At 38.2% G+C, this 11855-nt stretch overlaps 1 protein-coding gene across 1 annotated transcript in view; it reads right to left on the reverse strand.

Annotated features, from left to right (window-relative positions):
- Window positions 1–11855, reverse strand: part of hk2 (hexokinase 2) — a 123799-nt gene that overhangs the window by 83203 nt on the left and 28741 nt on the right. Inside the window, exons 2-3 of the mRNA XM_007564718.2 lie at window positions 6615–6777; window positions 2332–2480 (exon numbers count right to left, since the gene is read on the reverse strand). Coding sequence (XP_007564780.2) covers window positions 2332–2480; window positions 6615–6777 — 312 coding nt within the window. The remainder of the gene's footprint in view (window positions 1–2331; window positions 2481–6614; window positions 6778–11855) is intronic.

Raw genomic sequence — 11855 nt, forward strand, 5'->3', positions numbered from 1 at the left:
TTTATTTCTCATGAGTCAAACCTTCTTGTGTCTTTTAAAAAGAATCTAGAAACTGTTCATAACAAGCAGACAAATTAAGAGTGGGTTTTTAATTTAATTAATATATCAACTAATTTGTTTAGCAATTACACATCATCCTGCATATTGTGTCTATATTTTAGCCATTCTGTCTTCCTTTTATTATTATTATTATTATTATTATTATTTATCTTGGAAGAAGGAAAACAAGATGAAAAGAAATTCTCCTTGTTGAAACGACCTGGTAAAAAAAAAAATATTTAAAAATGTATATGAAAGTTACTGAAAATATCACTCCAAAGCTCGTGGAAATGAGCAACAACAGATTTTAAACCATCCAGCTTAAACATTACAATTAATTTACTGGCGTTTGAAAGCGTTGGATTCTTTTGCCGCTCTAACGCTCGTTCTTTCACAGAAACAGAAAAAACCTCGTTATGTACGTACACCTTCCTGCACAGTCTGTGCCTGGAAATATTCTGACACCAACAGCGCAACAATGTAACTCTGTCAACTCTTCAGCTGCCACGGAAATCTGCAAGCTGCTTGGGATTTGTTAACGAGCGACGGCGGAAATAAAGTGGTCCCTTTCTGTTCGTTTGCCAACAATACTAATACATCCCAAGAGTGTTTCTGAGGCACAGTCACCCCCCTCACTTTTAACCTCGGCTTGAAAAGGAGGTGGGAGCTTACGACATGACCGCTTCTGGCGGTGAAACACACTAATGTTTGTGTACACGGCGCATTAATGGAAGCAAAAACAGATTTCTTTCACCGCTTGTAGGTCGAGGTTATGAAAGAGACTGTGGGCGTCCGGGTTAACTGAGAGAAACAAACTGCTGCAGGCGGCCTGAGGAAGACGCTGCTCCTGAGAATCCCTCCAGCCGCCAACAGGTCGGCTCAAACATCATTATTTCGCTGTGCGTTTGAGGGCTAAAGCCCCCTAAACATATTAGGGATTATGGTAACCCCGTTCTTCTTCAATTAGCCCCCCTCAGTTGCTCTTAAAGAACATCTTAAGATAGCAAGCTGGCCGTCCATGCATCTATTGGGATTTTACAGAGAGGACTCACAAATTAGCGGTGAGATGGAATCAAAAGGAGAGATGGTTTTTCCAATTTATACAAATAAAAAAGGTCAAGTGCATTTGTATTCAGACCTAAGGTCAAAACAAATCAGATTGAATCGAGAAGAGACAATAAACGATGTAAGAGACATGTGTAATATTTATGGGTTAATAAAAAAAAAGGTTTCTTTATGTAAACAACAGTTTTAAAGATCACAAACTGTATTTTAAAGGGGAAGTATTGTGTGCTTTTCAGGCACACAGTGACATTTTACAGCATAATCAAGGAACTATGTTATCTTCAGTTGTAATAATGATATCAAGTATGACTTAAAAGAAATTTTACTCCCTGATTTAATGCAGTGGTATTGGGCCTGTGTCTCTTTAAGGAGCTCTTTATGAAACTCCCTCTTCAGGAAGTCATCACAACATGGCTCCTCTATTAACCCTTTAACAACCTTTTTTCCAGCGGAGAAACGGGACAAGTCACCGAAATGTCTGACGTCGACTTGGACGGCAACAAAAAAGGGACACTTTTATTATTTCTCTGCTTCCTTCACAGACAGATCTAAATGAAACCCTCATTAACAACGCAAATGGCAACACCGACTAAAAGGCGTCTCTTCAAGAGCCTGTTGAAATCATTAAATTTACAAAACTCATTCAGGGATTGCAACGTTACAGTGGTATAATCGTTACTCCGAGTTGCTGCTACACCGAGGAATGGTTCAACACGAAGCTGTCAACATCTTATGTATATATATTTTTTTACATTTCAGCTGGGTTTTTTTCCTCCCGCTGGGTCTGTCAGTGAGAGGGTTTACTTTGATAGGCTACTCAGCGTAGCAAATTACGGCCAAAAAAAAAAAGAAAGACAACAGAGAGAAACAGTAAATCAACATGTCACGAATGTATTTAGAGAAGAAAATGAACACCATCTGATAATTTCTGTATGGAATTGTTTTGTTTTTCTGAGTCTACATGACATCGACATGTCGTCTTTTGTTTGGGGAAGTTTGGTGCATGGCAGCCAATAGACATGGCGGTGACCACCTGTCACAACAACAGCTAATTATCATCACAGAGGCCAACATGCAACCCCAGCATGAGGAGCCGAGCAGAGCTCAGCAGACATGACAGGCAAAATAACCAAAACAGGTCAGGAAAGAGCTGGTCAGTGACAAAAAAATAAATAAATCTGGTTTTCCTGGACAACATGGGGAGGGGGAGAGAAGAGAAGGACTTACATCAGAGCCGCTGCCCCTCATGACGAGGTCAGGAATGTCATATATCTGGCTTTCCATCTCCACCTTCTGGTCGCCGTTGCCCTTCACTTTGACCAGCAGGATTCGGAAGTTGGATCCGCCGAGGTCGAGAGCCAGGAACTCGCCTTGTTCTGTCAACATAAAGAAAATTACATTCAGCACTCAAGATGATATTTCTCATAAAATATTATTTTTTTTTTCATTAGATACTCTTAGTTTTGTCACCTTCAATTTTAATCATCTATACATTTTTATTTTATTTTTATTTTTTTGCTTTTTTCATTCACCCATCTGATAAAACCATTGCTAAACAATAAGACAAAAATAATTAAATCTTAACACAAATTAATTGGACTTATGGACTTTTTGTCCAGCTATTTAACATGGATTTGTAATAAATATCTCATATGTCTGCAAGTACATTTTTTTCACAGCAGCTTCTCTGCTTGCAAAATATTGATTGTATTTTAGTAAATCTTCAAACTAAAGAAAGGGGACAAAATTGCAAAATAATTTGTGCCACCTCATCACAACAACCTGAGAGCATTTCATTGGAATATTAGAATCAGCTTTACTGGGCAGGATAAAACCAACAAGACCTTTGACATTGGGCTCACAAGCTCACATTGCACAAACACTGAGCATAAATGTATAAAACTTCAGGAGGAATAAAATAAAGTGTTAAAAAAACAATGTCCACATTATCCACAAAAATATGTGAATATGTGGAAAAACGTGGATAAAAAAATGTGGAAACCACAGAAAATATTCAATTTTCAAACATCCAGTTTAGTTTGTCATTTCCAAGAATCATTTTGTCAAAACGATTCTTGAAAAGATAAAAGTTGAAAAAAAAAAGAAAAGAAACATTTTGTCTGTTTTCACTTTAGCAACCAAAAACTTGAAAAGAGAAGGAAGCATTTATCTTTAGTCTTTCACCTTGGAGGAACCACCGTTCTTAAAAGCTGCAGGCATTTCTGAGGGGACTCTTCTGCTTACTAGTTAGAGGACTTCCAAAGGTCACCAGCTGCACTGGATTTAATTTATCAGAGTAAAGAGGCGTGTATACAGGTACTAGTACATGCAACACTCTTCAAACCATGTTTAACTTTCCTTGGACTTCAGAGCTATGCTTTACTTTGTGTTGGTGTTTTTCTTAAAATTAAAAAAAAAATCTTAAGTCTGTGGCTGTGATGTGACACAATAAGGAAAAGTTCAAGAATAATGAATGCTTCTGCAAGGCACCATACCTGCTTCGTGACTCCTGGCTTGCAGCAAAGCAATTACCCATCAGTCAATTACATCAACTAATCTTTGCAGTCCTAAACCCAAGGTATGTTTTAATATGCCAACTACACAGTGATGTAGAGAGCGAGCATTTGAAATGCAGCGTTAGGCTGCTAGAAAGTCTCTACGGTTTGTATTTGTGGTCGGAACAATAAGGACGCAGCATACTTCAGTCTCTTTTTCTTAAAAACACCAAAATGTATGCCAGCTGCGTTCTGATCCAAAAGCAATGATTCAGGCTGAAACTAGCAAATAAAGATAAAGTCAAGCAGGTCGAATGTCAAAATGAAAAAGAAAAAAAAAAGAAAAAAAAAAGGTGAACGAAGGGAAGAATGAAGTCACTTGATGTCTTTAAAACCCTTAATCTGAAAGAAATAAGAACCAACTTCCATGTCTTTGTTGGGTTTCTAAACGTATTTTAAATTTGGCACTGCTGCTTTTTAAAATGCAAACCACAAATTTAAATAATCTCAAGTCAGTTAGAAACTCAATCATCTGACCTGTCATGGCAAATTTTATTATTATTGCTTGTCATGGTAAAAGAAAAAAAGAAAAAAAAAAAGAAAAGAAAAGAAACTTTTACCCTAATTTCAAGCCTCTCGGACTGACAGGTTTTCAGCTCCTTTATTCTCAGCAGAATGAACCTAAATGAATGAACATCATTCAGGACTTCCTAAGTAACATCCTGGACCATTTTCAGTTCACTTCACTTTTGTACAATGGTTGAGTCGATTAATGAAATCTCATCAAACCTCCAGTCACATCTCTGCTAACCACTGCTGCAACACAATAAAATCAAAACGTCAGAAAATGTCAATAGCCCTAAACTATGCAGAAAATATGCAACAGTTGCTGTTATTAAAAGATTGGCTTCATTTCCTCAGTAGGTTTTCCTGCTTAAATGTTTTAGTGTGCGTCTCTTCGGCTTTATCGCTGACTTGGTCTGAAAAGAACTTCCTGGTTTTCGCTCACATCCTTAAGGAAAAACGAGGCATGTATTGGTGGGGAGAGAAACCCCGATTTTCCAAAAATTTAATCTTCAAAAAGCAAAAATTCAAGTAATCTGTTAAATCAATATATCACCCAGCTCTACTGTCTATAAAAAAAAAACACACTCACCACTACTGTCCAACATATTATTCCTTAATTACATCAAATGCAGCAGATAATCAGCAACAACTGGTCTCTCAAGGTGAAAATGTTCCCAAAACTTTCAGGCAAACTCCAGAACACACAAAGCAATCGGAGAGGGTTGAGAGGCTGAGCACAGCAGGAACCCGTTGGCTCCAATCAGCAGAATCACACAATGGAAGCAACGCTGCCGCTAGTCTAGAGGAGCACAGAAGCAGCAGGCGAGGGGCTTCACATCCACAACTCATAAAAAGTTCATACTGAACTTCAGGGGAAAAGAACTGCGGCTGCGGATGGTGAGTTTATTGGGATTTGTGGAGTTACTTTTCTGACAGTATTTTTACTTGCACCATGTTTAGTTTTACCATGACCTTCTCCTACAGAGGTGCAGAGGTCACAAAAACGTTGTGACCTCTGCATAGCTGGTGGCATTTCTTCTGACCTCCATCAACAAGAAACTTTATATAAAAGGCCAGATTTGTGCCATGGCCCTGACGTTCTCTTTGGACGGACCAAATAAAGCTTGGGATGTTTCCTAAGCTGACCTTTGTTTAACCTTTTCACTACCTTGTAAAGACCCATGAAAATGTAAATGACCAGTCAGAAATGAAGTGGTTTGTTGGCCGATGCTACGCATCAAACCTTCAAGGTTTTCACAGAACAGCCACATTTCATCCCCGTTTTTGCCATTTACAAACACATAATTGCTCCATTTACCAGCTGGGTGACTGTTGAAGACAATTAGATTCATTGGATTTTGTTGGAGTCACGTCACACCAAACATTTCAGGAATTTCTTTTTAGTACATGTTGATTAATGTGCAAGGAAATGCGTTCTTAACCCTTCTTGTCATAATTATGCAATACTAAGCCTGCCGCCGTAAGCAATAAATCAGTTATCATGATGATAATGATAATGATTATGATATTGATCATAATGATTATCAGTTATCATTATGAATTAGAATTAGCTTGATTATTTTCATTCTGATGATTAATTTTAAAGGGAAATTTTGTTTACAGACATGTGAAAAACCATTTAATTTATGGTTTCGCTTCTGGGTGTTGTGTTTCATCTTTGGATATTTACAATATCTTGCAGTTTCTGGGTTACAAAATTAGAGTTTATTGTTCTTTGAAAGAGCAAATTTGCATTATTATGCCATTATCAATGTACTACCTCAAAACAACAACACTGTCATCAATTGCAATAATTACTGGGACGATTTGTTGTCCAGGACAATTTGTTACCGTTTTTGGTTGTAATGTGAAAGATGTGACAAAGTTTAATGGTTATGAATAAACACTTTATAGGCTGGCTCCTGGTAACACAGATCCAAGGCTCATAATCATTTGAAGATGCCTGTTATGGTTCATCTCTCAAGCTTAAATCCCTTTAATCAAACAATTTAGAGATAAGTGGTGGTGTGAAAACCATCTTCTCAAGAAAAAAAAACACTCAACTACAATGAACAAACTAAACAAAGGAAGAGAAAAAAAGCTAGCCATAAAATAGAAAAAATTAAAAGGGCCTTGAAATTGTTCACACTTTGTATACTTTGAGCTCCATAATAAATCAATGAAAGGAACATTTGATTGCTCAAACTGTCACATCTCTTCTTCAGACTAAAGATCTTAAAAAATTATTTTTTTGGCAAAAGAGAAAAAAGAAAATCTTTCAACAGCCTTCTTTTATTCTGGGCATTTTGAATAGATTTGGTGTTATTGTGGGCTGTCAGCTCTCTCCAAAAGAACTGCTTAGAGTTGGATAAGGACTCAGCTTGTGTTTAGAGGAGCAATTTTCAAAAACAGATTTGAAGGGGGGGGGGAAGAAAAAGAAAGAATTACCTGTTCCATCAGGAGTAGAACGCACATACGTTGGCAGCATCTTGACGGCAGCAGTGGGATTTGTGTCCCTGCATAAGCCTTTGTCCATCTCTCGCCGAAATCTCATAGACAACTCCATCAAAGTCTTGTCTGATAGATGGAACTGGTGCAGGTATTTGTCCACCTAAAAAGAGTAAGAACAAGGACAGTCAATGCACCGCTGTGAAAAAAGTAGCAAAATACATTTTTATCTGTAGCTGAAGAGTTAGATCGCCGGGGAACTGTGGCGCCAGAGGAATGCAGCCCACCTGTGCACAAAGCTGAACTCTGGCTTTGTGCTTCGAAGATTGAAGTGGGGAGGACCACAGTCAGGATCTTTTTCCAAGACTGCCTTTAAAATGAGTTTAATGCTTTAGTTTGAACACGTGTGGCCAAATAGGAGCCACAAAGTCGGAATAACTGAGCAGGCTGGACGACTGGGATTGGTATGTCCTGCTAATTGTAGTCACTTTGGTTATTAGGAGAAAGTAAATAAGCGTTTAGCAGAGACATTTATTTTTTGTGGCATCTTTGTTTATAGCATGCCATGCTCCTATAAACTCTGTTCTTTAGGACTTGCAGGAATATAAGTCTTCCTGTTTTACCTCTGTTCAGAAGACAGATTAAGGCCAAGTTTCGTCCTCTTTAATCAAATTCCAGTTCGTTTGGGGATTTGGAAATTCGCAATCCAATTCTTATAAGGATCACAAATGCGAACGCTAGTCTGTCTGAAAACCTCAGTCTCGGTTCGGCTGTAGTGAACTGAGACCAAGGTTCACTATGTCAATACCAGATAATCGAAGACCACTTCAAAAGCCAAAAGCGAACTATAGCACAGGGCATTCTGGGTAAATGCAACCAAAACAAATGTGAGAGTCCAGCCCTAGAGGAAGAAATGGCTTGTGATCTTTTGCCTAAGACAAAAGAGAAATCCTACAGTCACTAAAATCTGACACTATTCCATTTTTGTTTATATTTTGTAAAGAAGGAAGTTGCGCTCTTGTCTTCTTCGGATGTTTATATGATGTTTCCTTCAGTGGTTCTTGGTGCAGCGCCACCACAGACGAGGAGGGTTAACATGTTTTTCAAATGGAAAATGTAAAAAATGTTGCAATCTTGGTTCTCAATCAAACAGAGTCTACTGGACTATCAGGTGTGAACACATCCTTAGACCTGCAAGTAAGCTTGGTGTACGTCAAGGGTGTCCAAAGTTGGTCCTCGAGGGCCGGCATCCTGCACGTTTTAGATCTCTCCCTAGTGATAGTAACAACCTCTTCAGCAAGTCAGTGTTCTCTATAGGCCTTCTAACGAGCCATCATTTGATGCAGGTGTGCTAAACCAGGGAGAGAATTAAAACATGCAGGATGCCGGCCCTCGAGGACCGACTTTGGACACCCCTGGTGTACGTGAATCTGTATGATCCATCTCTAAACCTGAAATCAACAATAGAAACGAACGGGTGCTACTTCGGGATTTTCTTATTGCAACAAGCAGAGTTCCAGTCAACTAAATGGGAAACCAAAAAATATGTAACTATTTGCGGCAAGCACAAGACGCACTAGAGAATCATGTTTGCTGTTGTAATAATATGATGCTACATTAGGTTTTTGGGTTTAACTTCACCTGCCCACAGAGTCCAAATGGTAGTCAAAATGCACTGAACCTTTGTCAAAATTAATCAAAAATGAAAAAAAAAAAAAAAAAAAACCTTCATATTATTTGTTACCGTTTACCTAAATTTGTGTTCTGGTGAAATAAAATGCTGTGAGAAGAACCTTTAAAATTTGGCAAGTAAGAGGTACAGAGAGAATTACAGCTTCTCGAGCCAAACGGCCACACAAGCCAAGGCAGGTTGGTTACAGGCACAAATATTATAAAACCATCAACCCCAAAACGCTTCCCCAACTTTTTCCCGCTGCAGTTTTGCTTGCATCGATGACTGACATATTCTGCTGACGCAGGCATTGACGGAGATGGCAGCTGTATTTGTTTTTCCTCCATAGCACTAATTGCAACTGCTTATGCTGCAAAATGTCAACACAGCCACAGTTTACCCTGCCTCATAACCTAAAGGGCACAAACTATTCTGCACAATTACCTTTTTTTTAGGGGGATAAAAAAAACCCTTCTCTTTCTTTTAAAAGGTGGAAGTGTGGCAAAACAATTTGCTTTTTTCTTCAGAGAATAAGATCCTCACATTAATGCAGGGAACCTGTGTAACTTTTCTATAAGTTTCCTTCAGGTTTGCAACATAATTACAATAAATGAGAGCTGCATTAAGAAAGTTACAACGATGGCTTTCATTCTGTCAGTTTATTTCTCAAAATCATTTCTAAAAGCATCAAAAAAAGAATTCAAAAATCTAAACTAAAGAAGTAATTGTATGTAATTAGACTTGTGAAAACTAATAAGACTCAATATTCTGAAAAGAAAATATACTTTCCTTCTGGTCAGGTGTAATCTACTAATGTGTTCCCTCCAAAACACTTTAAAAACAATAAGATTCTCCTACCTGGGAATAGTTTAGCTGATCAAACCTAATTAACTACAAAACTGGACTGGGTTAAATACTGATATCTTAAAGGGGTTTACTTCATTCTGTGCAAAACGCCTGAGCAGACCTGGCACCGCCTTCGATACGAAGCTCCTCGTCAGACCTTCACTTTCCAAGCCTCTCAGCCTCTTTCTCACAGAGCAGCCCTCCTCCACCACTCGGCTCCTTCAAACCAGCGGCAGCAGTAGTGAGCAAACACCTGGTAGAGCCGGCATCAGCGGAACTCATTATGTGAGATTTTTCAGTGCAACGCTGGTAAAAACGTTTTTAAAGGGTTAATAGAGGAGCCATGTTGTGATGACTTCCTGAAGGCGGAGCTTCAGAAAGAGCAGGACTTTTTAAAGAGACGGAGGCCCAATTTCAAGCATTAAATATCAAAGTCAAATTTCCTTCAATACATATTTGATACATATAGTATTTTTATAACAACTTGTTACTTGATTGAGCTATAAGAGAATGGCATTATGTGCCTGGAAATTACATATTACTGTCCCCCTTTAAAAAGATAATGCCAATATACTCTGCATCACAAAATGGTGATGAAAATCAGAACCTTCATTCTCACATACACGTATTAGCAGATGATAAGTCATGTCCACCTGCATCACCTGTAGTAAATAGCCTCCAACCCTTCTTAATTCAAAATAATGTGGTCCTGCATCCTTCATTTATCATGCTTGGTAAAAGCAAACATCAAAGATTAGCAAGCAGTTTAGCTGTATGATCTAGTTTTTATTGGGTAGATGGTCATATCAGTAGTGATGTAATGTCAATAAGTAGATGAGTGGCATCAGCAGAGAAGCCTGTTAGGTTAATGGAGCTAAAGAGGAAGTTATTATGCAAGACAAGGCAGAGCCAGAGGGGGAAATTTCTATGGTGACACAGAAAACATAATGTTTTGTTCTTTAGGCACTTTTTTTCCTTTTTCTGATAATTTCAGGGCACTAGTATTTTTAGCGCCATCACTGGCTCGCAAAGCTCATTTTTAAAGCAAAAACACAACAAAGCTGCACCAGAGAGTGTAACACGGACACTCAGGTGGGTTAATATCGCTTCCATGAAACATTTTCAACAAAAACTTTCACTCAGTTCTACTGAATGAAACACAAAAAATATATATTTTGAGGACCGTCTGTGTCGGCACATCCATGCAACAGGTTTTGCCTCACAGCAAGATTTCTGGTTAAATCCTAGAATTTACCGAATTCAATCATGAAAAGTTCCCATTGCGAACGGAGAACACAAAAATGAGCACCTGTGTACCCTGTAATTCCTGTGCTTACCCAAACAGGCGGTCATCTGGTGGTAATGGAACAAATAAAAATCACATAAACACTGAAACATGATGATGATGCTTAAAATAAGAATAAAAAAAAAGAAACTGCATTCTGACGGAAATCCTTTCTTAGTCAGACCGGCAAGGAGCTTTTAATGGCAGCCGGGTTTCTGTTGTTGTCACGTTACAGGGAATCCTTTCTGCTGCAGTTAAAACATGTTTGGTTTTTTCTACTTCTATATCTGAGGTTATTATTCAGTTTTTCAACAACTTAATAGGAATGAGAAAAAGAAATGGCCAATGATTGCCTGTTGACAGACTTTGCAGTTCAGAAAATCCTCATAAAAATCTAAAAAGTAAAATAGTAGGAAAAATCCTAAGTTGGAAAAGCCTGGATGGTTTGTGTGAGGAGGGCTGAAGAAATCTGAAGTGTTGAAACAAACGCTGTACGTTACAGCTCATAAATATGACAAAATGAGACAAGACAGCAGAAGTCAGTTATTTTTTTAAATGGCTTCTTTAAGACTTTTTTTTTAAATTGCTTTAAGTGTTTGACAACAAACAAGCATTGAATGAGAACGAGCTGAGCCAGCAGCGAGGCTTCTGCTTGAGCCGCAACTTATAAACTAACTGTTTTTGTATATGTGAAGATAAGAGCTATTATATTAAGCAATCTGGTGTCTGAATAATCAAAACAGACTAAAAACAATAGATATCTTTGTTACTGAGCTCATTTGTCTACTTATTCACTAATTTATCAGGTGTGCTCATATTGTCAATACATAGATTGATTACAAGCAATTGGTTCAATTTAAACTTTTACCGCAAATAAAAATGCTATTTTGTTGTAAAGATGTATATACAGTGTTTTTCCAAAAGAGGCAGACAATGTTTAATTTGAGTAAATATGAAATTAGAGCCTCTGCTGGACCTTAATCCTAACAGTGTCTGTGTGTGTGAGGACCGTCTAGCTTTGAAAAGCAGGTGATTCCCAGGAACAGGAAGTGACCCGCAGTAAACATGGTGCTGCTGAGGACGGCGAGGCATGTCAGCGTGGCATGTAGTAAAGCATCAGACATCAGAAGTAGCACATGCTGTGTTTAATCTGTGTGTTTAATCCAAAGTAAAACAGCAGAAGGGAGCCAAAAGCATCCACGAAAAAAAACACACACACAAAAAAACAAGAAATAAAAAGATCAAAGTGTGAAAATTAATCATAATGATGGACAACCAAGATCTGAAGGCTGTGATACCTCCTGTGAAATGCAGCAGATTGCACGAGTGTTGCCAATTACAAGGTCTGCACAGAAAATGCTCTGACCATGTTTTTCAGGTTTTCTGAGTCAATGGGTGACCACATGGTAGTGATACCCCACATTCTACTAATACCATT

The sequence above is a fragment of the Poecilia formosa genome, unplaced genomic scaffold (assembly GCF_000485575.1).
Source record: "Poecilia formosa unplaced genomic scaffold, Poecilia_formosa-5.1.2 Scaffold167, whole genome shotgun sequence".
In the NCBI taxonomy this organism is placed as follows: domain Eukaryota; kingdom Metazoa; phylum Chordata; class Actinopteri; order Cyprinodontiformes; family Poeciliidae; genus Poecilia; species Poecilia formosa.